Raw genomic sequence first — 26,520 nt, forward strand, 5'->3', positions numbered from 1 at the left:
CTTCTTCCCCACCTGGATTCAGTATAGGGAAAATATTTTATGTCCCTTAAAGCACCATAAAAATGTGAACAATAATTATGGGATTATAATGGGAATTAGGTTGGCCAGGGGCTGGTCTGAGATCCTGGCATCTGGCCAGGAGGGGTATCAGAGCCCCCTCTTCCTACTCCATTCCCTATTCTACATGTGGAGAGATTGAGGCCCAGAGAGATGGAGGACACACAGATGCTCCCTCTTCCACATGGATCATGGCAAATTGCAGGAAAGTGAATTCTAGAGAGGAGAAGGAGGGCTGAGAAGGGGCATGGCAGGGGCCTGTCAAGGCTCCAAGGCCTTCCTGGAGGTCTGAGACATGTAGAATTCAGAGCTAGAGGCCATCCCATTCAGTCTTTTCGTGTATAAAAGTAGATGTTGAGACCTAGCTAGTATATAAAATGACCAAAATCACATAGGGGGCAAATAAAAGAACTGTGGTTTAAACTCAGGTGCCCTGACCCCTATCTTTTCCATCCAGAAGACCCTCTGACTTTAGAAGCTTCATTTATACGATCAGGAGTTTGCTAATTAAACTTGCCACTCCCGAAGGTGCTCTGGTCCTTAGGACATATAGAGCTTTGCAGTTTGCAGAGGGATGGAGGTTCCCGTGAGGCTAGCTCCCATGCTAACCTTATTTCACTGGGTGACCCTGCATCACCCCGCTTTTCTCTGTGTTGGCTTTCAAATAAATGGGAATGGAAATTCATGGCCCCTGTCATCCCCTTGACTAGCGTGGAAGGGCGACCAGGCCCACTAAGGGTTTCTGTCTGGCCAGTCACCCCACTGAGGACACTGAAGATTCGCTTCTTCTCGGCTTCCCTAGAATGTCTTCCTGGCAAGTTTGGGGCTGACTGTCAGCAGAGTTGCGACTGCTTGAACGGGGGCCACTGTGACCGGCGGACGGGGGAGTGCACCTGCTGGGCGGGTTGGACTGGAGACAAGTGTCAGAGTCGTAAGTATTCCTCACCCAGACACCCAAGCCTTGGAGCCAGACATGCCATCCTAGAAAAGCATCTGCACACACACACAGACACACAGACACACACAGACACACACAGACACACAGACACACACAGACACACAGACACACACAGACACACAGACACACACACACACACACAGACACACACACGACCATAAACAACCACCAGACATTTTCAATTCAATTCAATAAACATTTATTAAGTGCCTATTATGTATCAAGGACTAGAGGTACAAAAAAAGGGGGGAAAAAAAACCTAATCCTTCCCCCTCCAGGAGCTTCGGCTCTAACAGATACAGATGCAGGTAAGAAGGAATTCTTAAGCACCCACTGTGCACCTGCACTGGGTTTGAGGAATAGAAATACAATCAATGAAACAGTCCCTGCTCAAAGGAGCTTGTATTCTAAGAGGAAAGACAACAGAATAAATAAAAAGAGACTAAAAATACCAGTAATGGGGGTGGGGCACCGACACTCAAGGGAAGAGAAGGATTCTCTGAAGCCCGGGGTAAGGAGGCAATGTCTTTCAGATTTGGGGGATGGTCAGGACAAAGGGGTGGAGGTGGGAGATGGAGGGTTATGTGTGAGGAACAGAGAGACGACCAGTTAGATCAGACAGGTTGAAGGTGGGCTGTGTAGTACACTTCAAAAACTAAACAGAGGAATTACTTTTATAAATTGTTTTTATTGTTATATTTATAATTAATTATATTTATAAGAATTTATTAACTTGAGTCTAGAGGCATAGGAAGTCATGAATATCGAGTTAGAAGAATGCTAGTAAGATGCTGCCTAGTGAAACCCCCTTCTTTTTCAGAGGAGGAAACTGAGGCCCAGGGAGGTGGGTGACTTTGCCCAGGTTATAGGCAACATTAAAGGTAGAGTATCAGCTTAGGTCAGTATTCTTTCCCTTTTGCCATACTAGTCCTCCATAAATAGAATGAACATGTTTGTACACAGACCCATAAGTTAAGATCAGAGGAAGGAAGGCGAGAGAAGGAGGGAAAGAAGAAGAGAGACAGGGAAGGAAGAAGAAAGGAAGGAAGGAATGAGGGAAGGAGGAAAGGAGGAAGAGAAGGAAGGAAGAAGGAAAGGAGGAAGGAGAAAAGAAGGAAAGGAGAGAGGGAAAGGAGGAAGAGGAAGAAAGGAGAAAGGAGGGAAGGAAAGAAAAAAGGAAGAAAGGAAGGGAGGGAGGGAGGAGTATGTATTACTTCCTATTAGTCAAGACCTGTTTTAGGGTCATTATCTCATTTGATCCTCACAACAAGCCTTGGAGGGAGGGGCTCTTATTTTACAGCTGTGTAAACTGAGGCAGACAGCGGCCAGGTCCCACAGTTAATAAGTGCCTGAGGCTGAATTTGAGCTCCGATCTTCTTGCCTCCAGGCCCGATGCTCTGTTCACAGAGTCACATGTGAGATGTGCCTCAGGCAACCCTGAAAGCCCAGACTGAGCCACAGCGGGGAGCCCCACAGAGGCTTATGCCTCAAACCATACAGAGTCTCAGAAACCCGGCCATGGGCACACACCATCATGCCTAACATACATACATAGAAGGAGATTTCCCCTTGTGTGTGAGTCTCTCTGCCTTCTATATCTTCACCTTAGATAGTGTGAGCACGTCCACCCTTAAGGCCGGAGTATCTGCCCCACATCACATGTAGAGGCACCCTCAGTCACCGACCTCCCTGCTTGCTAGCTTAGCCTGACTGGCGTTTTGGAGGAAACCTCTCCTGGGACCATGGCCCACCACAGTCTCTCTGCTGGCATGCTTGCTCTGGTTCCCTGGTGCCTTGGTCTCCCACCCAGGTCATTGTGCTGGCCCTGCCAGCTTCCTGGAGGCCCAGGGCCTTGGCCCTCAGCCATTTGGCCAGCGTCGGGTTTCCCTTGGGTATGGAAAACCAGTTTCCAGCCACGTCCTCCATCTCAGCTGGAAGGGCATTGTTTAGACCGGCTGCGCAGCCTGCCAGGCCAGCATCAGGGGAGTGGTCCTGAGGCTAGAATGTTCTAAAGGGCCAAGCATCCCTCTCCTCTGCCCTGTGGGAGTCTCCCTTTCTGTTGCCTTGGTGCTTCTTCTGATGCTGGTCATGTATGGGAATGTCCAGCCTAGATGGATTGAGCTGTGCAGAGGGTTAGGAAAGATCAGAATCCAAAGAAGGCAGGCCCAGCCCCCAGTCTAGACTCTGCCTCATGATGGGGGGAAAGAAGACAAAGTTGCCTGGGGGGGCTGGTTGGAACCCCTGCCCTCCCCACACCCTGACACAGTCTGCGCTCCTCAGGGCTTCCCTGCCTCCTCGTTCTGTCCCAGTGGCCATGCCCCAGACAGAAAACGGACCCACTGCCTGGGGGTTTAAGTAAACAAAAGCCAGGGAGCTTGTTCCTTCTGTCTGTCTAGAGAAGGAGGTTTGGATTGGCCCAAGAAGCCCTGAGCAGACAGAGCCCACCCTCTCCATCATCCCCTCTTTTCCCCTTGCTTTACCCCCCTCACCCCCTTGTTCATCTGTTTTGCTCCAGCCTGTCCAGAGGGCACATTTGGCCTACGGTGTGCTCAGCAGTGTGACTGTCGGCCTGGGGTGCCAGCCTGCCATGCTGTCACGGGCACCTGCCTCTGTCCCCCGGGCTGGCGGGGCCAGCGATGTGAGAAAGGTGAGAAACCAGGGGAAGGGCTCAGGCCAAATGGGATGCCCCCCTTCCCTTTATTCCCTGGACCCTCTGGTTTCTCTTCCTTCTCCTCCCTCTTTCTCTCCCCTTTGCTACTCCTGCTTCCTCCCCCTTCTCTTCTTTCTCTCTTTTCTTCTCCCTCTTTCTCTTCTTCCCCCCTTTCTTTTCTCTCTCCTCTCTCCTCCCCCTTCTTTTATTTTGCTCCATTTTCCTTTCTTTTGCTCCTTTTCCTTCTCCCTCCTTCCCTTCCCTTCCCCTCCCTTCTCTTTCTCCCCTTTCTTCTTTCTCTTCTCTCTCCTCTCCCCCTCTTTTCTTTTTTCCCCCTTTCTCTTCTCCTTCCTTCACTCTTCTCCCCTTTTTTCTTCCACTCCCTTTCTCTTCTCTCTCCTTCCCTCCCCTTCTCTTCTTTTGCACTTTTTCCTTCTCTACTTTCTCCCCTTTCTTCTTTCTCTTCCCCCTCATTCTCTCCCCTCCCTTTCTCTTCTCTCGCCCCTTTCTCTTCTCCTTCCTTTCCTTCCTCTCCCCTTTTCTTTCTCACTTTCTCTTCTCCTTCCTTCCCCCTCTCCATCCCTTCTCTCCTCTAAGTCTCTCCCCTGTCTCTTGCTCTCCTCCTCTCTCCCCTTCACTTCCCATCTTGTGCTTCCCCTTCTCCTCTCCTTCCAGATCATGAGCCCTGGAGTTTCAGACCCTGGTTTTGGGCTCCCACCTCCTTTACTTGTTATGTATTGATGATCTTGACTGGGTCTAGTTTTCTCATCTATAAAAGAAGGGGGGGTTGGTCTAGATGGCCTCCCAGGAGGACCATGATCCCTTCCTTCCTTTCCATTGTCTCCCAACATCTCCCAACCATCCCCATTGTTTTTCTCTCCCATTGCCTCTCCCTCTTCTCCCCCAAAGAGGAGGGAAGAGAGAAGATAGTCTTGGGGAGGGCAGTTAGTTCAATTGTTTTTCTCACAGTTGCTATTACTAACTGTATTTTTCTCCATTCTGTTCCTCCACCCCATTTATTGTTATCTCTCTCACCCTAATACCTCCTCAAAAATATCTTATATCTGACTACCCTCTCCCACAATCTTCCTTCTCTTCTATCACTCCACCCCCCTCCCTTTTTTCTCACCTATTTTCCTCCAGGGTAAGATAGATTTCCATACCCAATAAAGTGTGTTTGTTATTTCTCTGAGCCTCTTCTGATGAGAGTGAAGGCTCACTCACTCCCCCTCCCCTTTCCTTTCTTCCACTACATTGCAAAAGCTTTTCCTGACCTCTTTTATGTGAAATATCTTAGTCCATTCTACCTTCCCTTTCCCTATCTTCCAGTGCATCCCTTTCTCACCCATTAACTCCATCTTTATGATATGCTATGCCTTCATATTCAGCCCCCTCCTGTGCCTTGTCTATATATGCTCCTTCTGACAGCCCCAATGAATGAGAAGGTTCTTATGAATTATTAGTATCATCTTCCCATGCAGGAATACAAGCAATTCAACATCATTAAATCCTTCATTGTTTGTCCTTCTCTTGGGGGGAATTGGGCAGTTTAGACCACTGGACCTTTGCAAATCAAGGTCTTTGAACCATTGGCTGGGAATTCAATACCCAACCAGAGACAATGTCTGAGGGCTCCTCCTAGCCCCAGCCCATCTCCTTGTCTCTGTCCCCTGCCCTGCATGGCCCCCACCCCCAAGGGGCTCTCATAGGCTCCTGCTTTGGTCTCTGCAGCTTGTCTGCCAGGCTGGTTTGGAGAAGCCTGTGCCCACCGCTGTACCTGTGCTCCAGGCATTGCCTGCAACCACATCACTGGAGAATGTGGCTGTCCTCTCGGCTTCACCGGCCTTGGCTGTGAGCAAGGTAAGCACCAGGACAGGGGCGGTGGGGAGAGGCTGGAGACTTCCACACTGTTCCCCTCATCACTTTCTCAGTAAATGTCTTCAGCTCATTGCCTTTTCTGCTCTATCTTGATACAGAAGACAATAAATAAGAAATTTTAAGCTACCTACAAACACCCATTTTTTTTTATTTGTAAGCTTCTGTATTTGGTTCTAAGGGAATTCACAGACAGATAAAAAAGGATAGTCCCTGCTTTCAAGGAGTTTAGAGATTCCTTTTCATTTCCTATATTTTATCTCACATTATTGATGTTGTTCAGTTTCTTTGTCATATCTGACTCTGTAACCCCATGAACCCTAGAACCCCAGAGCTTTCTATTCTCCACTACCTCCCCAAGTCTGTCCAAGCTCATGCTCAGTGCTTCCATGATACTTTCTGTCCATCTAGATAGAGCAAAGGATAGAACACTGACCCTGGAGTCAGGAGGACCTGAGTTCAAATGCATCTTCAGAAACTTAATAATTACCTAGCTGTGTGACCTTGGGCAAGTCACTTCACCCTGATTGCCTCACATCCAGGGTCATATCCATTTGTCTTGATTCATATCTGGCTGCTGGGCCCAGATGGCTCCATAGGAGAAAGTGAGACTGGTGACTCCACATAGTTCCCCCTCATTCAAATACAATATATGTGCTTGTCATGGGGTCATCTTTTTTTTGTTTTAGATTTTTTGCAAGGCAATGGGGTTAAGTGGCTTGCCCAAGGCCACACAGCTAGGTAATTATTAAGTATGTGAGGTTGGATTTGAACCTAGGAACTCCTGACTCCAAGGCCAGTGCTCTATCCACTGTGCCACCTAGCCACCCCATGGGGTCACCTTCTTGATGTAGTGGTCTTCTTAAAAAATGAAGGACATCAGGGATGGTTAGGTGGCGCAGTGGATAGAGCACTGGCCCTGGAGTCAGGAGGACCTGAGTTCAAATCCATCCTCAGACACTTGATAATTACCTAGCTGTGTGGCCTTGGGTAAGCCACTTAATCCCATTTGCCTTGCAAAAGCCTAAAAAAAAAAATGAAGGACATTATCTGCCCATTTCATCCTCTGTTATCCCTTTTTCCTGCTTTCAATCATTCCTAACATCAGTCTCACTTAGAATATTACAATAGCCGCAATGTTGTTCCCCTTCCTCTGGTTGGTCCCTTCCCCAATCCAGTCTTCATAGAATAACTCAGTTTTCTCCTCTGCTTAACAAACTTCTGTTAGTTTTCCTACCAATTAAATGCTAAACTCCTCATCCCAAAGAATACATTGAAGGCCTTCTACAATCAAACCTGGCCCCTTCTCTCTTGGCCAACCTTCACATATTTAATAGAGATAGGAAATGGACCTATGGTTTGATTGATAGAGGAAATTCTCTCTGTCAATACAGACCTAAACCTATGAAGATTATGGTCTTGGGAAGTTGTCTCAACCACTGAGAAGTTTAAGTGACTTGCACAACAAAGACAGGATGGGTCAGAGTCAGGACTTGAACTCAGGTCTTCCTGTTTTCTTGGCTGCCTCCCTATTCAATATTCAAAGCAAATTAGACTCTGTCCCCATTCTCATGGACCCTTTTTTCTCTGTCTTTGTTCATATTATCTTCAGTATAATAATAAAATAAATATAAATCCTAAAAATAAATAATAAAAATAAATATAATAAAAGTATAAAATTAATAATATCAGAAAGATACCAATGACAAAGACAATGAGAGGATGATAGCTACCATTTCTATAGTGCCTAACTAAGCCAGGCTCTATACTAAGGACTTGATAAATGTTATCTCATTTCATCCTCATGACAACCTTTAATGGTAGATGCTATCTCCATCCCTATTTTACATTTGAGAAAACTGGGACAATAGAGATGGAGGCACTTCTGCAGGGTCACCCAGCTAGTAAGTGTCCTATCTGGAACTAGTCCCTCCTTATCTGACTCTGTGGACCTCCCGCCTTCCCTCCCTTCAAGGACTCAGGAGCTACCTCCTCCAGGAAGCCTTTCTTCTCCCTCCCAGTTGCCCAAGTCTTCAACACATTTCCCCAAGAACCTTTCTCTGGATCTTTCCTTAACCCTCATCATGTCCTACAGTGTAACCTACTTATTTCCAGACTTGTAGCTCTACCCGCAACCCTCCCCGGTGGATGATAAGTTCCTGGAGGGCAGGGGTTGTGAAATTTGTCATTTTTTTGTATTCTAGGTCCTTAACTCAGTGTTCAATAGCCAGCAAGGGCAAATATTTGTTGATCTGAAGTGAAACTATGGATGAAAAGGAACTAAAAAATTTTGTATTAAGGGCTTGCTCTTTGCCAAACCATTGAATTACATTTGATGACTAGGATTAGGGAGATTTGACGCATCCCATGGTGCTTTCTCTCACCAGCCTGTCGACCTGGGACCTTTGGTGTGAACTGTGCCCAGGTGTGCAAATGCTCTGGTGAAAACCAGGCCTGCCACCCGGTGACTGGGGAGTGCGTGTGTACTGCTGGCTTCTATGGGAATGGCTGCCGACTCCGTGAGTATCACCTGCCGGGACCTGGGCACACCTGTGGCAGTGGCACTTCTGCCCTGCTCTCACCTGTCTCCTCACTACACACAGATGCGGTGGAACCCACGGGCTCCTTCCACCTTCTTTCCTCCTCACCTCTACCTCCCTACAAAGAGAATTAAAAAAATAGGTTTTAGGTTTTTTTTCTTATCTCTATTAAATATGTGATGGTTGAACAAGAAGGGGGGAAGCTTGGGACTGGCTAAGTCTGGTCCCCAGAAGAGGCTGAGGCTAGGCAGGTTCCCCACTGATCGCCCTGCCCTCTCTTCTCTACAGGCTGCCCTCCAGGACGCTATGGTCCTAACTGTGAGCGCCCATGTGCCTGTCAAAACGGGGGCTCCTGCGATTCTACCACCGGCGCCTGCCGCTGTCCTCCTGGCTATGTGGGTGCTGACTGTAGCCTGGGTAAGTTGGGGGGCCTAGACTGAGCCCTCAGAGCTGGGGGTAAAAAAAGACAAGTCTGTCTCTGCCTTCTGCTGGGCTTGGGGAGGAGAGTGAGCCAGCTTGGAGGAAGGGATGAGCAGAGAGCAGGCCTCAGGACCAGCCTCACAGGGGGAACGCTAGCTCCTGAGATATCATCAGGGGAAGAACGGAATCATAGATTCTCAATTCTTATAAGATCCCATGACTTAGAACCTGTGGAGACCATGGTTTAGACCTGGAAGGAAGAAACTTATTTCACTGCCCAGATGTTGGAAGGGACCTCAGTGCCCATCTAGTCCAGTCCATTCCCTGAAACAAATAATAATAATAAATTAGAATTAGAATTAGAAGGGCTTTTACAACTATTTCATTTGATACTCTCAACACCCTTAGGAGGTAGAAGCTACTATTATCCTCAGTTTATAGATGGGGAAGTTGAGGCAGACAACAGTACAGTGACTAGCTCAAAGTCACAACAACCCTGAGAGGGAGGTGCTGCTATTATCTTCACTTTATAGATGAGGAAACTGAGGCAGAGGTGAAACAACTTGTCCAAGATCACAAGAGTCCCAGGAGGCAGGTGTTGCTGTTATCCCCAGTTTACAGATGGCAAGGCTGAGGCAGAGCCTTACGTAAAGTCATATCAACCCTGGGAGGAAGGAGGACGTTGACCCTACTCTCCCAGGTTCAAAACAATTCTAGAAGGTAGCTGCTGTTACCACACCCAATTTATAGGTGGCAAGGCAGAGGCAGACAGAGGTACAGACTTGCTCAGGGTCACAGCCACCCTGGGAGGCAGGTGCTGCTACCCCCACCACCACCAATTTACAGATAGGGAAACTGGAAGAAGCAGAAGTACAGTGACTTGCCAGGGTCACCTAACTGGGAAGTACATGAGGCTGGATTTGAGCTCAGGTCTTGGGCATCCACTGTGGCCACTTAAGGCAGTGTGGTCCCACAGAGTAGTACCCTAGTCTCGGAGTCTGAGGATGTGGGTTGAATCCCAGCCTTGCCCCGTGCTTCTTCTGTGACCTTGCTGCCTTCTGAGCTTTTGAGGCTTACGCTGTAAAATCAGGGAGTCAGACTCCATGACTTCCAGGGTTTCTTCCAGCCCTAAATCTCAGCTGCTGTGACCTAATTAGCAAAGCAGCCAAGACTTTCCAGAAAAAAAACAAAATGTATTGACAGCGTCAAAAATACTGATGCTTCAAGCATCACTGCAGAGGCCAGGGAACACTCGGCATGAGATGAACTTCTATTTGTAATTGTTTTCTTTTCTTTTAAAAAGAGAAAAAGAAATCTTTATTTTTCCATGGTTAGCCTCTAAAAAGAGAAAGAAAGAGTTGGGTACGGTTTCAACACTGGCCCCAAAATGAGTCGAAAGGGACCCATTTCTGTCACCCTGGGCTCCTCGATTCAGAGCAGGAAGGGGTGGGCCTCACAGGCCCTCATTTTCCAGATTAGGACTAGTGAGTGAAGAAGGAAGTTGGGGACTCCAGTCACTTATCCCTTGCTCTGTTAAGAAAAAGACTACTTAGAATCATTAAAAAGAAACCTGGACCTTTGAGATCAACCCCTTCATCTCAACAGATATGGAAACTGAGACCCAGAGGTTTCAGTGACTCTGAGGATCACACAGCTAATAAGTATTACAGATAGGATTTGAACCCAGGTTCTGGGGCTCCCAACCAGGCCTCTGTCCAGTCTCTCACCTTTATAATAAATAGGAATTTTACCCTTTGGGGGCAGACCGACGTGAAGACAGAGTAATCTTTGGAACTGGTAATGGCAGGGTGACTGTCTATAAACCTCCTCCGATAGCCTTGTTGTAAATGTTTTGAAGATGTCTCCAACCCCCAGATAAAGAGTTTTAGGACCAAGAATGGGAGGGTGAGGGGTAGAAAGGTTGAGTGCTGGTGGTTTTGGAGGACTCAGAGATGGAGTCCTGGCCCTAGATAATATCTGGTCAAGCATCATTCCCTAGGATGTCTTTCCAGCAATGTGATCCATCATCGATCATATATTAAGTCCCTACTGCATGCTAAATATAAGGAAAAAAAGAAAGTTTTGTCTTCTAGAAACTTCCAGTCTATTGGGGGAAATAAAATGAATGCAGATGAGTGGACAAATAAGATAGCTCCTTCCCCTTAGGAGGGCATCAAACAGAAGCCAAATGATCACTTTTCAGATATGTTCATATAGGGATTCTTTTTTTTTTTGTATGAGTTATTCTAGATAGCCTTTGAGCTTTTTTCCTATTCTGAAAAATCATTGATTTTAGAAAAAATAGAAAATATAGGGAGGGAAGAAGAGAGAGTAAAATGTGGAACCTTACCCAAAAAATGGTTGTTGAAAACTATCTTGGCATGAAGTTGGAAAAATAAATAAATAAACTTTAAAGGTAGAAAATATATCCAAAATACTTCCCAGGGAGGGAGGGAGGAATTTTAAGAGCTTGGAGAAATGAGATAAAGGTTCCTCTAAAAAGGTGAGGGGTAGAGAAGTCTTCCTGGGGAAGGTGGTCCCTGGGCTGGGCCTTGAAGGAGAGAGGCATTTCATTGGGTAGAAAGCAGTAGGAAGTATGCTTCAGGTCCAAGGGAGAAAAGGGAGAGCAGGACCCGTTGGAGCTTCTCTTTGTCCACTGTCCCCTGGGTGTCCCTCTCCTTTAGGGGAAAGCCACCTGGGTCATTAATGGAGCTCTGACCAGTCTGGCTGGTTGCTCTTGTGTAGTTCCCCTTCCTCTGGGACAGAGGCCTGGAAGAAGCAGGAACATTCCATCACAGCAGCCCAAGACCCTTCCTAGCCCCCGCCCCAGGAGACAGGAACCTTTGAAGGGTCCAACCAGGAGGCCCTTGGCTGCCCCCAGCAGAATGTTTTCTGTCCAACTCCAAGGGCTGGAGAGAAGCAGGGTGGAGGTTGGGGTAGGGATGGGGTGGATCACCCCCGCCAAAAATGTCTATGAAAGAGGTTTTTCATCTGAGTCATGTGGGGACTATTCCCTTCTCAGGACGGTGAGCAAGCCTGCCTGGGTTGAGCAGTTTAGGAGAATTTGAATCATTTTTCAAAGAAGACCGAGGCTAGTGGGGGTAAAGGCCTGGGGAGGTCTGGAATGGGGAGCTGTTGCCCCCAGGGGAGGTTTCCTGGAGGTAGAGAGAGCTCTGTGTGCAACAAGGACAAAACAACTCCATTTTCCTGTGGACATTATTTCCTGATTACTCAGTAGTCTGGCCTGAGGTTTAAAACAGATTTAAGGCTGGAATGGAGCTCAGAATCCATAGAGGAGAAGGAGAAATGAGACCCAAGGAGATTACATGTCCTGAACAAGGTCAAAGGATCATAGTTTGAGCATCTAAAGGAACCTTGAGTACCATCCTGGTGCCATTTTACAAAGGAGGATCCAGATGCTCAGATTTTCCTCAGCATCCCAAAGGATACCCAAAGAGGATGGACACCAAAGTGGGGGCTGTTCCTAAAGGCTAGGTTCAGCTTCCAGATGCCACAAATGAGACAGCCCCCCGAGGAAGGGATTGGGCAATGAAGCTGCCCCATGCCCAACCCCAACTGAAGTCACCTCAATTTGGTTTGTAGAATAGAAGAGAGACATAGGATGTAGCAGGGGCCCTGGCTCAATGGCCTCCAAGGAGTTGGTCTTGGTGATTTAAGGGGTCCAGGTATCAGGTGTGGTCTTTACTTTGCTTCCTGTTCTGCAGTCTGCCCAGATGGGAGATATGGCATAAACTGTGCCCACGTATGTGCCTGTGGGGAGGGAGCCACCTGTGACCCCGTGAGAGGCACCTGCATTTGCCCAGCTGGGAGAACTGGCCGCCACTGTGAACAAGGTAGGTAGGAGCTCCAAGGGGATATACCCTTTAACATCCAGGCTTTGGCAGACAGACATCTTTTGACATAGGAAATCACAGACTTTACTCAACATTTTTAAGAAAATATGTATATAATGATGCCTTCCTTACTCATGGACTCCCAGGAAACTACGGGCCTCAGGTAAGTGATGCTTCCCAACAAGGCCATAGCTTGTGAGCCCCCATTAATGTTTCCCTTTATTTGGACAATCAGAAAGAAACACATTGATTCAATGCAAATGACCATTTAGTAATCACCTTCTAGAAGCCAGGCAGGGATCTGGGGATACAAAGACTTCAGAAGGAGCCACAGCCCTGAGGGAACTTCCCCAACCTTTGCCTTCTCCATTGGATTAAAGCAAACGGGGTGAAGCGACTTGCCAGCATCACACAGCTGGTATGTGTCTAAGGCCACATTTGAAGTCAGGAATTCCTTACTCCAGGCCCAGTACTCTATCCACTAAGGCATCTAGTTGCCTTGGTTCATTTGATAATCCTCTAATCAATGGGCATCTATTTTGTTTCCAGTTTTTTCCTACTATCAGACCTTCTGCTATGAATATATTCTAGTTAGTCTCACAAGGCTTTTCTCTATTTTATCTCTTGGAGTAACTACCTTGTAGCTGAGTCTCTGAATTCAAGGATATGGGCATTGAAGTCTTTTCTCTTAGCATCATTTCCAAATTGTTTTCCAGAATGTTTGGATCAATTGATACTTCTTCCAACAGAATATTTGGGTTCTTCCCATTCTATAGCCCTTCCATCATCGATGATTCCCATCTTTTGTCATCATGGCCAAATTTCTGGGTGTGGGTTTGTTGTTTTGATTTGTATCTCTTTTATTATTAGTGATTTGGAACAAATTTTCCTAATATGCTTAATGGTTTGTAATGAGTTGCTTTCTTAGCAATTTTATCTTGAAGTTCACTTCTAGAATAAAAGATGGGAAATCCTTCTTTTAAAAAGGTACCCAATTCCTAGGTAAGAAAGGGAGTTTAGACATTTTTTCCATTGAATAGACAAAGAAAATGAGTCCAAGACTGGCATGATTTGACCAAGGTCAAACAGTGGCAGGACTGGGCTGGGTCTTCTCTCCAGACGTTCTCCATGATAATGAGACTTGTATCACATCAATCTTATTTTGTAATTAAATCCCTCCTAGGATACTGAAAGACCTTCTTAGCAGAGCTAATAAACACATGTGGACAACTATTATAATAGCATGTTTCTGGCACTACCCTTCCTTGAACATTCCCATGCCCCAAATAGGCATTAGAATTCTTTTCCAATGGCTCCAGTGCACACCCGGTTGATGTGGAAGGGTGATGATAACTGTCCTTCACATGTGTGTCCCATGCTAGAGACTTCATGTGCTTTCCCACCCATTAGCTCATTCAATCCTCCCATTGCACAGGATTTACCATCCCCAGACACTGATACCCCCCACCACTCTCACCCCAGCTGAGTTCTAACTTTGGCTAAAGTAGAAGTAAGCATCAAAGGTTTTATAAATTTTATTTATGAATTTTGGAAGAGCATGAAGGAAGAGGGTCATATTCAGCTCTGGGGAGGGATGTGCTGGCTTAGAGTCAGATGAGCTACTTCCAACTTTAATGGTTGGTGAAGTCACTGAAGCTCTCAGCCTCAATTTCCTCATCTGTGCTTTGAGGATCAGATGGGATAAAAAGGTGTAAATCTCCTTGTAAGCCATAAGCATTACAAAAATTGTTATTTTGTCAAAAACATTTGATTTTTCTTGGTGGGGGAATTCCCACCAGTACTTAATAAATGTTGATTGAATTGAATCTGAATCCATGTTGTCTAAATCCAGAGTCACTGCTTTTTCTATTTCTAGTCTTAGAGATTTGTCTGGGGACACATAACTAGTATGTAGCAGCATATAACTATCTATGTCTAGTGTATGTATACTAGACTTCCTGCCTCCAAAAACATTCCTCCGTCCCCTAGACTGGGCTGTAACCTACTGTCACCAATGACCTTACTGAAGTAGTTGAAGACTACACAAACACATCTCTGTGGAACCCTCTCCTCTAACATAGAATGAAACCCTTTCTTCTTTGCTTCGTTTCTTGAGTTCCCAAGGTCAGCCTTCTTGGAATGAGATTATCCACATCTGTCCTGACTGTTCCTTAGATGATAGATACTTGGTCCATTACCAAGCCCACACCTGACCTGGAACTTTCCAGAATCACCAGCCTTCAATGGCCATAAATTTTGTTGAGGACCTCCTTCCCTCTTCCCATCCCCCTCACACTTCCATGCATTGACACACATAAAAAGACAGGCAATGTATCCTTTTTTTATTTTTGTAAGACTTAAGTAAAGGTTAAGTGACTTACCCAAGGTCACACAGCTAAGTAAGTTTTAAGGGTATGTCTGAGGCAAATTTGAACTCAAATCCTTCTGATTCCAGGACCAGTGAGTGCTCTATCCACTTGTCACCTAGCTGCCCCTTAATAGAGACCCTGGCCTTCATCCTGAGGTTGTGAATATTTTTGCTAGACTCACTGATGGACTTGTGATTCCCCCCTCAGGCTGCCCCAGGGATCACTTTGGCTTGGGCTGTGAGCTGGTGTGTCCTTGTAGGAATGGAGGTTTCTGTCATCCCACCAATGGCTCTTGTTTCTGCAGCCTGGGCTGGATGGGAAAGCACTGTGAGCTAGGTGAGTGCCCTTCCTTCCCTCCAACTACCTCAGTCTCCTCATCTGTAAAATGGGCTAACAATGACTTCTCACTCACATAGTTGTGAGGATCAAATGAGGTTTATGTTTGTGCATGCATGTATAGATGAACCTGCATGTAAATATTACACACATGCATACAACCCACACATGCATACACACATGTATATACATGTATTTTGTATGCACACAGGCATGGGTGCCTATATGTAGGCTTGTGTGTATACATACTGAATATTGTCATATAAATATTGTTATTGGTAGATAGAGTGTCAGCCTCACAGCCATGTAGAGCTGTGTTTGAGTCTTTGACTCATTCTGCATGTGTAATTCTGAACACACAATTCCCTAAGACACCAGTTCTCAAAGTGAGGTTGAAGGGCCCTAGAGGGTCTTTGAGATAAAAAAAATTTTTTTGGAAAGATTTTATTTATTTTGAGTTTTACAATTTCCCCCCCATTCTTGCTTCCCTCCCCCCGACTCCCCACAGAAGGCATTCTGTTAGTCTTTACATTGTTTCCATAGTATGCATTGGTCTCATTCTATATTTTGACCAAAACAACAAACTATAACAGATTGGATGCAGAAGCAGAGAGGAGACTCCAACTATCTTATATTTATACAGACATTAAAGAAATTTGCAAACACACACCATTAGCAGTAATTTTTTTGTTTTTGAAAAATCATCATTTTTCATAAAAATGCTATTTATTTCAACATGTAATTATTAGTATTTTAAACTCTATTAGCAAATTTTTTAGAAATTTATCAGCTTTAATTTAACTTAATCAATAGATATAATCCACAAAACTGAAAGCTCTTTAGAGTCCTGAATAATTTTTAAGAGTGTTAAAAAGTTGTGAGACTACAAAGTTTGGGAACCACTGTTCTAGTATCATGAATGGCAGAGAAGGTGCCAACCATCACTGAAGAATGAGTTTCCTTCTCTAAGAGTCCCCTATACCAATAAAACCAATGGCCCAGTCCTTGTTTCTGTTCCTAACTTCATCTTCATCATCATCATCATCATCATCATCATCATCATCATCATCCCTATCCCTCTATGGCAGAGCTCAGACAGCCAAGGGCTTAGACCTTTGCTGCTTTCATTCCGACACGCCTTCAAGGTCAGAGGGCTTTTGGGTCGTTTCCCAGGGAGAGGATCCCATTTTGTATCAAAACCACTTGAGATCTCTATCATCCCAAAGGGAAACAGCATATATTGGCCATACTGTTTGCTCTGAGCCTCCACGTTCCCTAAACAATGTCCTCCCTTTGAGGGAGGACTTGTCTTTTTATCCCTTCATCTGGAAGGAAAGAAGGAAAAAAGGAAGGAAGGGAAGGAAGAAGGGAGGGAGGGGAGGAAGGAAATATTTATTAGGCTCCTACTAAATGCCAGGCGAAGAGATTTAAAAATATTATCTCACTCCATCTTCACTACAACTCTGGGAGGTAGGTTTGTTAATTTTCCCTACTTAACAATTGAAGAAACGGAGACAGACAAAGGTTAAGTGAGTTGCCCAGGGTCTCACAGCTAGTGAGTGTCTGAGGCTAGATGTCAATTCATATCTTTCTGATTCTAGGCCCAGAGCTCTGTCCATTGTGCCAATTGGCGCCTCATGTATGTGGGGACTCATACTCCAGAGCTGTCTTGCTCCAGCCACAATGTCTGGGGTCACCCCATGAGACTGTCTTCTCTGACGTACTTATCCTCACTGGAGATTCAGTCTTTTCCTGTCCATCCTGACTGCTGAGGAGCATTCTGTCATTCTCTCTTCAGCTTGCCCGCCTGGGAAGTATGGTGCCAACTGCCGCCTGGAATGTGCCTGTCTCAACAATGGGACGTGTGATCGAGTGACTGGTGCCTGCCAGTGTCCCGCTGGCCATTTTGGCCAGGCCTGTGAACATAGTGAGTTCTGTAGGGCATCTATTGTGACTCTTCTCGGGACTGGGGACACCCTATTTTGGTAGGAATTTTGACCAATTAGATTGTTTTCCAAGGAGACCAGCTAAGGTGATGCGAAGACCGGAGACTGTGCCATGCAGGGATCGGTTCATGGAACTGGGGAGATTCAGATGGGGGACTAAGAGAATCTATGATCGGGCCCTCCAGATGGAGGTGGGAAAGAGGGAGGGAGATTGAGTTCAGATCCATAATGATAATTGGTAATGGTAAAGGGTAATTCTTGTCCCCTCTACTCCCAGGTAGGACAAGCCCTAACAAGCTGTTGTTTTTGACATGGTTGGGGCTGTGTTCTTCCCAGCCTACCTCTGGATGGTGAGCACATGATAGGGTAGTGACTGGACATTGTATAACAGGGGCAGACATTTGGTCCATAGGGATCCAAGCACCCCTTCTCTCTTCTGGAGTCACTTGAAAGCCAAGACTACATGTTCACTTGCTGGAGATGTTGTGGAGGGAATTTTTGTTTAGGTGTAGATGAGACCACATGGCTACTAAGGTCCTACATTCTGAGAATTTGTCTTTTGGGTCTTGGCCTCATTCTTACCACACATTGTCAATTATAGGCTAGGAAGGTTAGTTGGAGAATCTCTTCAAGGATTCCCAGAGTGAGTAGGTCCACAATTGGGGGATTGCTTTTTTGTTTTAGGCAAAGATAAAATCAAGAAACTAGCAATATCAGAAACCCTCATGACTCCATTGAGACACACCATGAGTTTAATGGGGACCATTTTAGCCACGTCAGCCCATATTACTGCTTTTCATCTGACAGGCTGGTCTTGGCAAGCTTTGCTACAGCAGAGGTCTGGTGGGGAGTTCTCCTGACACCATCAGGGTGGGGGAGGATTCAGTACACGTGGCCCATTTTAACCATTGGTGGCCCTTCTGGGGTGACCTCTTTCCTCAGCATGTCCCCCTGGCTTCCACGGAGCTGGCTGCCAGGAAATTTGTGACTGTCACCAGGGAGCCCTGTGCCACCCACTCACTGGCCAATGTCTCTGCCCTGCGGGCTTCCAGGGTCAGTTCTGTGAGAAAGGTAAGTATTCCTACTGATGTTCAACCTCCTGCATTGCAGACCTCAGATGCCATAAGGGGGGACTCTGGCAGCCCTGTTCTATTGGTTCTCTGCTAGGCCCATTGAATGTAGGCTCTTGAAATCAATCAACTCACAAGCATTTATTGAGTTCTTACTGTTTGCCAGGCACTCTGCTGGGTACCAGGCATACCAAGATAAAAAAGTTGCTATTTAGGCAACAAAGGGACACCAGAGTACAGGCCTTATCAGGAAAACCTGATTTCAAATGCAGCTTCAAGATACTAGTTGTTTGACCCTGGGTGAGTCACCTAATCTGTTTGCCTCAGTTTTTGCATCTGTAAAATGGAGATGATAATAATAACCTCTACCTCCTAGAGCTGTTATAAGAATTAGCTATGATAATTATCTGAAAAGTATTATTATTAATTATTATTTTTATTATCATTATCATTATCATTATTATTACTCCTGAAACTGAGAAGACAAGTGGTTTGCCTAGGGTCACATAGTCTATATTTGTCAGAGGCCGGTTGTGAACCTAAGTCTTCCTCATGGCTAGGCCAACTCTCTATCCACTATGGCACCATGCTGCCTCTCCCCAGAGTACATAATAAATTAATAAATTATTATAATGAATAAATACTCATTAGATTGAAGCAAAACCATCTCCCTAGAATTTCTAAAACACTTTACAACTGATATTGCTATGGTAGAAAGTAAGCTCCTTGACAAAGGCAGGAACTGTGTCATTTGTGTATCTGCCAAACCTAGTACAGGCCTGGCCTCTGGTAAGTGCTTCATAAATTCTCCTTGGATTGAATTGAATGGGATTCTTTGGCAGTCACTGCATGCTTGACCTTGCTTTTCCCTCTAAAACAATAGAAAAGTCTGTGAAAATGTGCCCAGTCCCCCAAAGACCACCTACTCACCTAGCACCAGATGTGCTGTGGTGGCAGTTTGGCTTCCATTAGGGGAAGTGATTGACCATCATCCTTCGCTGATGGGGGAGGGCACCCAAACTGATGCTTTGATAGGCAGGGCAAACCCTCACCTCTCTGCTTTTTCTCCCCCTGGCAGGATGCGAGTCAGGGATGTTTGGACCTGGCTGCCGCCAGGCTTGTGACTGTGAGGGGGATGTGCCGTGTGACCCGGCCACTGGCCAGTGCCTTTGCCCACCAGGGAGAATGGGAACCAAGTGTGACCTGGGTAAGTGCAGGGTTAGGGGAAATTCACAGGGAGAGCCATCCTCCAGTGATGGGGTGCTGAGGGGGGGAAAATCTGGAGCACATTGTTACATTCACCACAGACCCTTAGATTTTGGTTCATTGACCTAGGCAGATGTTTTTATTATTACTCAAATTTCCATTTATTAATCACTTTTCACACCCATCTCCCCCTGTCCTCTCCTTACTTCTCTTACTGTCCTCCTGAGATAGGTCAGGTGGGTTGGAATAGCCTCATTTTGCAGGAATCAGTCCAAAGTCTCAAGGTCAGTCTGAGAACCAAGGCTAGAACTTGTCTCTTGACTTTCCCATTTTTTCCCAATAGAATCAGAAATAGACTTTTATGCCAGAGTCCCTTAAGGCCTTTAGGCCCAAAGAGTTCTCTGTTGAACCCCTATTTTTGGACTCACAAAACCCTTCAGAATTCCCAGGCGTTTGGGCTTCTACCAGCAAGGCTGTAACTAGGGGCAGGGTCACCAAGTCTTTGTCCCAGAGGGCCAAATTTAGAAGGTACAGAATTAGGGCTGGCATTCCTTTAGCAATGGTAAAATGATAGAGCTTAGTACTCAGAGGGGTAAGAAGACAAGAATACTTGGCTGAATCTGTGATCGTCCCTTGAAGCATTACAAATCACATATCTACCCATCATATGCCATTCCTGTCAAGGTCCTCCCATAATTTTGCCACAAGGAAGTCCACCCAATGTCTTCCTTGTTTTGATTTCCCTCGACAGTGAAAAGATAGCAGTGACCATGAAGATTACCCAATGGTTACCCTTCACTTTCACCACATGACTGACTCATTTTTTAAAAAAAATCTCATAGAAAATTTTGGTATCCAAACCCACATCTAGAAAACAATCCCTTAAATTAACAAATTTTTTAACAGAAAAAAATTGAGTGAAATGTATCTCCCTAGTGACAGAGCCTGACATATTCAGGGTCCTACCCCTATGACCCTCACCTTTTCCAGAAAACTGGAGAGGGGTCTTCTGCCAGCATTTCTTCTGTGTCATGCTTTATCCTTTTAATTTCATAATATTCAATTTCATAGTTTCATGGTTTTCCCATTTCTGTTGTCTTTTCCCCCCCTGGTTTTGCTTACTTCCCTTTGCTTCAGTTCATACAAGTCTTCCTAGGCTTCTTTGTATCCAAATTGGACATTCCATCCTGTTCTTGCAGCTTTTTCCCTTCCTCTGTTTCCAGTCCTTTGCTTCCACACAAAGTGATTGATCTATCCTCTTTTTCAATCGCCCATTTCCTCAACATCATCTTTTGCCTTCCTTCTCTTCTGTGGTCCCTTCTTTGTAACTTGTGTGTGCCCACCACGTACCTCTCCATTCACCTCTGCCCTGGTTCAAATTTCCCCTGGTACAAAAATTCCTAGATATGGTTTCTTCTTAGAGTAGACTATTGACAGAGGCAGAAAATGAGCTTCAAAGCCCCAGGGATCTGAGTACCTTCTGTACTTGCCTTCCCAGAATGCAGGGGAAATCATTTTGGTCCTGGCTGCACCCTGAGCTGTGGCTGTGAGGGCAGTTCTCAGTGCAATGCTCTCAACGGCCAGTGTGTCTGCATGGGAGGTTACATTGGGCCCACGTGTCGAGAAGGTGAGTATATCTCATTGTTTTGGTCATAAACAGGGGTCCTCCTCACTTTGTTTCAGGTGCTCTGGCCTTCCAGGGATTAGAGAGGTAAAGATCTGAAGATGGAAGGGACATCAGAAGTCACCTAGTCTGATTGCCTCATTTTATAGATAAGGAAACTGAGGCCTAGAGAGGTGAAGGACTTCCCCGGGGGGAAGTAAAAGAAGGCTTTAAGGCAGGTTCCTACTTAAAATTCTTCATTTTTCCACCAGACCAACACGAAGTGAGAGATTGATTGTTATGGTAGAATGGTCCCGTCTTTAAGTATCATTTTATTCATGAAGAAGCCGAGGCGCAGAGGAGAAGGGACTTCACCAATATCACAGAGCTGGCTGGTGGCAGAGTCTAGTATCCAAGTGTTCCAATTTCCAGCCCGGGGCATGGGGGCTGTTTAAACAGACCTGGGTTCGAATCCCATCTCTGCCAACTTGTGTGCTCTGGTGAAAGTCACTGAGCCTCTAAGGACTATTCCTACTTTGTCGATCCTAATACTAACATAACTAGCACGGATTCAAACCCTGGGCTCCAGACTCTGGGTCATAGGATTGTTCCGAACATAACACAACAGGACCTTAGGGATTCCTGGATTTGAATTCTGTATGACTCTGGGTGAATCATTTTAATCTCTCTATGCCTCAGCTTCCCCATCTCTAAAATAAGTGGGTTGGACTTGAAGACCCCTAATCTGAATCTATGATTGCTTGCTAGGATCAGTTCTCCCTGCTCAGAATTCATTGTTTCATAAACATGTAGAACCCAGATCACGTGGCTCCTAAACAGCAAATTAAGGGTCTAAAATTCATAGCTTTAGAGCTGGAAGAGATTGGAGAGGTGGAGTCCAACTATGGCATTTTAGAGATGAGGAAACTGAGGCTTAAGGAGTAGAATCTGCCCAGTGTCAGGAAAGTTGTAAATAGCAGATTCTCTGTCTCCTAAATTCAGTTTTGCCTTTCATACTATGACTTTCTATCCTTTCAATGATACCTAACAGTCCTGTTCCATTTTCTTGGGCTTGCCCTTCTTTGCCCCAGCTGGAGATGCCCTTGGGTGGAAGCTGGAACCCCAGTCACTCCTTTCCCCAGCCCCAAGTCCAGACTGTAAACAGCTGGATTGGGTTCTATGTCCCCTATGGAGGCTATAAATCATCCCACCAATACCCACAAGAGCAGATGGGCTTTGATTTGGACAAGATGTGAATTTTATGGCCATGTGGATGGATTTGCTAGTGTTCTATCCCATTTCCCTCCTCAGGTCAGGTCCCAGGGGTTCACTTCCTCAAACGCAGGAGACCTTCCTTACTCAAGAACCTAGGAAAGGCGAGGCTGGGCTGCGCACTGAGGGAGCCCTATTTGATACACATGTGGTTAATAAAAATAATAACAAAAATAACGGCAACAATGGCATTATATACCATTTTAAGGTTTGCAAATTATTTTACATATTTCTCCTGATCTTAAGAAGTCTTTGGTGAAATAGGTGCTATTATTAGTCCCATTTAACAGGCAAGGAAACTGAATCTGGGAAAATTCAGTCAATCATTTACTGTGTTTTAGGCAGTAGGCTAAGACTAAGGATAGGAGAGGTAAAAACAATCTCTGTCCTCAAGAAGCTTCCCTTTTTTTGGAAAAAATATTTTTTCCCAATTAACAAGCATATTTTTCTCCACCCTCCCCCAACTAAGTAGCTGACATTCCAATAGGGAGACATATACCTTAATAGGTACCCAAGATACAAAGAAGAGATGGAAGGGAGTCTCGAAGGAGAGGTAAAAAGCCTGGTCTATGATCACACAGTTAGTACATAGTCCTAGCTGGGTGATATTTGCACTCTGGACTTCCAAACTCCAAAGTCTAGAGCTCTCCCCACTGAAATAGAGGGCAGCATATTGATCAGGCATTTCTATTTAACATATTATCAACCCACCAATGAGCTCCTGGCCTTATGAGGATGCATCATGGTGCAGCTACCTGACTTCAAAGTCAAACCCTTACTTACCTGTGTTTCCTCAGGCCAATCACCTCATCTCCAGGTATCTTTCAGACCTTTTTATTGGACTGTCTTCCCCCATTAGGGTGAAAGCTCTTTGAGGGTAGGGACTGGTCTTTTTGCTTGTATTTGTATAACTTGGTGCTGTTAACCTGGTGTTTAACAAACGTTTGTTGTGGTGCCTCAGTTTCCTCCAACGGCAGGTGAGGGGGGTTGAACTGAGAGGTCTCTGAGGTTCCTTCCAGCCTCTATGTCTAGGAGCCTATAGCCAAGGTTCTTCAACTCCCAGTGGGTTCTATGGATGGACTTCAGGAGGTCTGTGAACTGGGACAGGAAAGAATGACAGCTTTATTTGAATATCATTGGATTCCTTTGTTAACCCTATTTTATTTTATGCCTTTAAATCCATGCTTCTGTGCAATGGCCCCATAGGCTTCAGCATCCACCTAAAGGTCTCAGACACCAAAAAGATTAAGGAAAACCCTGGCTCTAGCCCAACCCTAGAAGGCAAGAGGAAACTGGAATGGTTGGCTGGTTTTGGGTACTGATGCGAACAGTATGTTAAGGCAGCGGCATCTACTGGTTCTCTTTGGCATTGCATCCATAATCTATTGGCCACCCAGCAAAGAAATGCAGAAATAGGGTCACTTTCATTTCTGAAGGTTTACCAAATGCCAGTTTGCTATTGGTCATGCGGTGAGTTAGATATTTTGTATATGATATCATGTGAAGTGGCATATATATGCATCCTAATAATACACATCTACCCCTCTGAGTAGGGATGTCATCTCAATAATGATGATGATGATGATGATGATGATGATGATGATGATGATGATGATGATGATGATGATGATGATGATGATGATAATAGACTTCTATATTAATACCACACTGGGTGCTGAGTGCTTTGCAATTATTTTCTCATGTGACCCTCACAACCACCCTGGGAGAAAGGTTCTGTATTATTTTACAGTTGAGAAAACTGAGTCAGAAATGAAGTGACTTGTTCAGGGTCACACAGCTAAGAAGGATCTGAGGTCAGATTTGAATTCAGGTCTTTCTGACTCCAAGCCCAGTGGTTATCCATCATGCCCCCAGCTGATAGATTTAATGGGACACAGGGTTTGGAGAAAAGGGAACGAAGGGGTTAAAGAGTGAGGTAAGCACAAAGTATAGGTGTGTGTGTGTGTAAATTTACGGGAAACACACAGACATATACAGAGACCGTATAGTACAGTAAATGAAGTGATGGAGACGAGGAGGACTGGGGTTCAAATCTCACCTCTGTCTGGGGTTTTGTAGCTATGTGGCCCTGGACAAATCATCCTCTTAAGTTGCTTCAGTCATAGGGGCTGTTATCTGCATAAATGAAGGTATTAATGGCTTAGTGGACAGAGTACTTGGCCTGGAATCGAAAAGGCCTGAGTTTAAATTCAGCCTCAGGCACTGGTCAAGTCAAATCTCCCTGCCTCAGTTTCCTCAACTGTCAAGTGGGAATAATAACAAAACCTACATCCTAGGGTTATTATAAAGCTCAAATCAGAGTATTTGTAAATGTAGCAGCAATGTGCTGGTATATAGTAGGTGCATAACGAATGCTTATTCCCTTCTCTTCTTTCTTCCCTAATTCCTGTACCTGGATAGAATTCTAAGTATCATAAAATCTAGGACTGTAGGGAATTCAGAACCCATCTTGTCCAACCTAGTCAATATGGTTTTTTGCAAGGCAATGGGGTTAAGTGGCTTGCCCAAGGCCACACAGCTAGGTCATTATTAAGTGTCTGAGGCTGGATTTGAACTCAGAGACTCCTGATTCCAGGGCCGGTGCTCCAGCCACTGTGCCACCTAGCTGCCCCAAACCTACTCAATTTTTGACAAGGAAATAGTGGTGAAATTGCCAAAAATCAATTAAGCACCTACCATATGATAGACACCATGCAGTGTTGAGGATCCCCCCCAAAAAAGTTTTAAATAATTATCCATGCTCACAGTTTACCAGGGGAGGCAGCTTGTAAACAACCAGGGGCAAATGAGATACAGCCAGGATAGAGAGACAATTAATGACAGAGGGCAGTCACTGAGATTTGGGAGGCCTGGGAAAGGCTTCCTGTACATGGGCTTTTAGAAGATTTGAAAGAAGCCAGGAGGAGAGAAGAGGAGGGAGAGGATTCTAGGCAGGGGAGACAACTTGAGGCTAGACTTAGGGTTCATTAAAAGAAGAATAAGTGATTATTGGCCATGGATCTAAATCTAGAAAGAATCTGAGGTCGCTCAGTTCAAGCTCTCATGTTACAAATGAGGAAAACAAGGAAGGAGAAGGATCATAGGATTATAAAATCATAGAGAACCAGAAGGAACCCCCAGGGGACATTATATCCAACCTCCTCATTTAGTGAAGAAACAAGCCTTTGAAGAATGTGACCCACAAAGATCACATAAGCATTACATGGCAGACTCAGAATTTGAATCTGAGTCCTGTGATTCCAGATTCATCATTCTTTCCATTCTCTCACACTGTGAATAGATTTTGATGTTAAAAAAGAGAGGAAGGGGCAGCTAGGTGGTGCAGTGGATAGAGCACCAGCTCTGGAGTCAGGAGGACCTGAGTTCAAATCCAGTATCAGACACTCAATAATGACCTAGCTGTGTGGCCTTGGGCAAACTGCTTATCCCCATTGCCTTGCAAAAACCTGAGAGAGAGAGAGAGAGAGAGAGAGAGAGAGAGAGAGAGAGAGAGAGAGAGAGAGAGAGAGAGAGAGAGAATATGAATTGTTTTTTCAATGAAGGTAAAACTCCATGATCCAGATAGAGTTGGTAGTATTGTGATCTTTGCCAGTTTAGGGGTTGATTCTTGCCTTCCTCATCCCTTTAAAAAAAATTTTAAACTTAAGGGCAGTGGGGTGAAGTGGCTTGCCCAAGGTCACACAGCTAGGCAATTATTAAGTGTCTGAAGCCATATTTGAACTCAGGTCCTCCTGATTCCAGGGCTGATACTCTATCCATCTAGCTACCATCCTCACCCCTTTTTAAACCAGTCTTCCCAGAGTGGGGATGAGCACAGTGGCCCTTCCTCCTGTGAAGAGGCTAGGGATTCAGGTATCAAGAGCTTACCATCCCTCTCTTTGTGTTGTGGTCATCTTCCAGGTGGTCCTCCGCAGCTCCCAGCCAGCAAGTCCCAAGTGTTCGACCCAGGTAAGAGGATTGACTTTGGACCTCTGTGATTCTCAAAATGAACTCGAGATGCTCCAGTCACTGGGTCCATCTGCTTAGGGTTGGGGGGAGGCTGAGGGGAAACTTAGATCTGAGAGTGAACCAGGCCCCAAGTTTCTGCTGTCCCAAAACCAAAGTGGCTGATGTCATAAAGCAAACAAAATGTGTCTTTGGAGCTTGAGCCCATTTTGGAGATGGGGTTTCTCTCCTCCCTTAATCAATCCTGCACGTCCCTCAGCCAGATAATATCTTCAATAACCTTATATCTACTGAGCAGCAGTTAGGTGATGCAAAGCTTGGAGTTGGGGAGACCCAAGTTTCAGTCCAGACTCAGATACTTGGAACTGGCCCTATCAGTTCACCATCTTCTTCAGCCT

The 26,520-nt window shown here is 45.4% G+C and overlaps 1 protein-coding gene and 1 long non-coding RNA gene across 2 annotated transcripts in view; one reads left to right on the forward strand and one right to left on the reverse strand.

The window, feature by feature from the left end:
• The window catches only part of MEGF6 (multiple EGF like domains 6), a 370,333-nt gene that overhangs the window by 342,163 nt on the left and 1,650 nt on the right, over positions 1 to 26,520 (forward strand). The window contains exons 26-37 of the mRNA XM_074218662.1: positions 860 to 988; positions 3,531 to 3,662; positions 5,397 to 5,525; positions 7,928 to 8,059; positions 8,369 to 8,497; positions 12,226 to 12,354; positions 14,931 to 15,059; positions 16,858 to 16,986; positions 17,948 to 18,076; positions 19,154 to 19,282; positions 20,780 to 20,908; positions 26,078 to 26,125. Coding sequence (XP_074074763.1) covers positions 860 to 988; positions 3,531 to 3,662; positions 5,397 to 5,525; positions 7,928 to 8,059; positions 8,369 to 8,497; positions 12,226 to 12,354; positions 14,931 to 15,059; positions 16,858 to 16,986; positions 17,948 to 18,076; positions 19,154 to 19,282; positions 20,780 to 20,908; positions 26,078 to 26,125 — 1,473 coding nt within the window. The remainder of the gene's footprint in view (positions 1 to 859; positions 989 to 3,530; positions 3,663 to 5,396; positions 5,526 to 7,927; positions 8,060 to 8,368; positions 8,498 to 12,225; positions 12,355 to 14,930; positions 15,060 to 16,857; positions 16,987 to 17,947; positions 18,077 to 19,153; positions 19,283 to 20,779; positions 20,909 to 26,077; positions 26,126 to 26,520) is intronic.
• Positions 22,966 to 26,243, reverse strand: LOC141509262 (uncharacterized). Its single transcript, XR_012474623.1, has 3 exons — positions 26,045 to 26,243; positions 24,216 to 24,292; positions 22,966 to 23,254 (listed from the first exon to the last, which is right to left on the reverse strand). It is a non-coding gene; the product is annotated as an uncharacterized LOC141509262 (long non-coding RNA).

The sequence above is a fragment of the Macrotis lagotis genome, chromosome 1, assembly GCF_037893015.1.
Source record: "Macrotis lagotis isolate mMagLag1 chromosome 1, bilby.v1.9.chrom.fasta, whole genome shotgun sequence".
Classification (NCBI taxonomy): domain Eukaryota; kingdom Metazoa; phylum Chordata; class Mammalia; order Peramelemorphia; family Peramelidae; genus Macrotis; species Macrotis lagotis.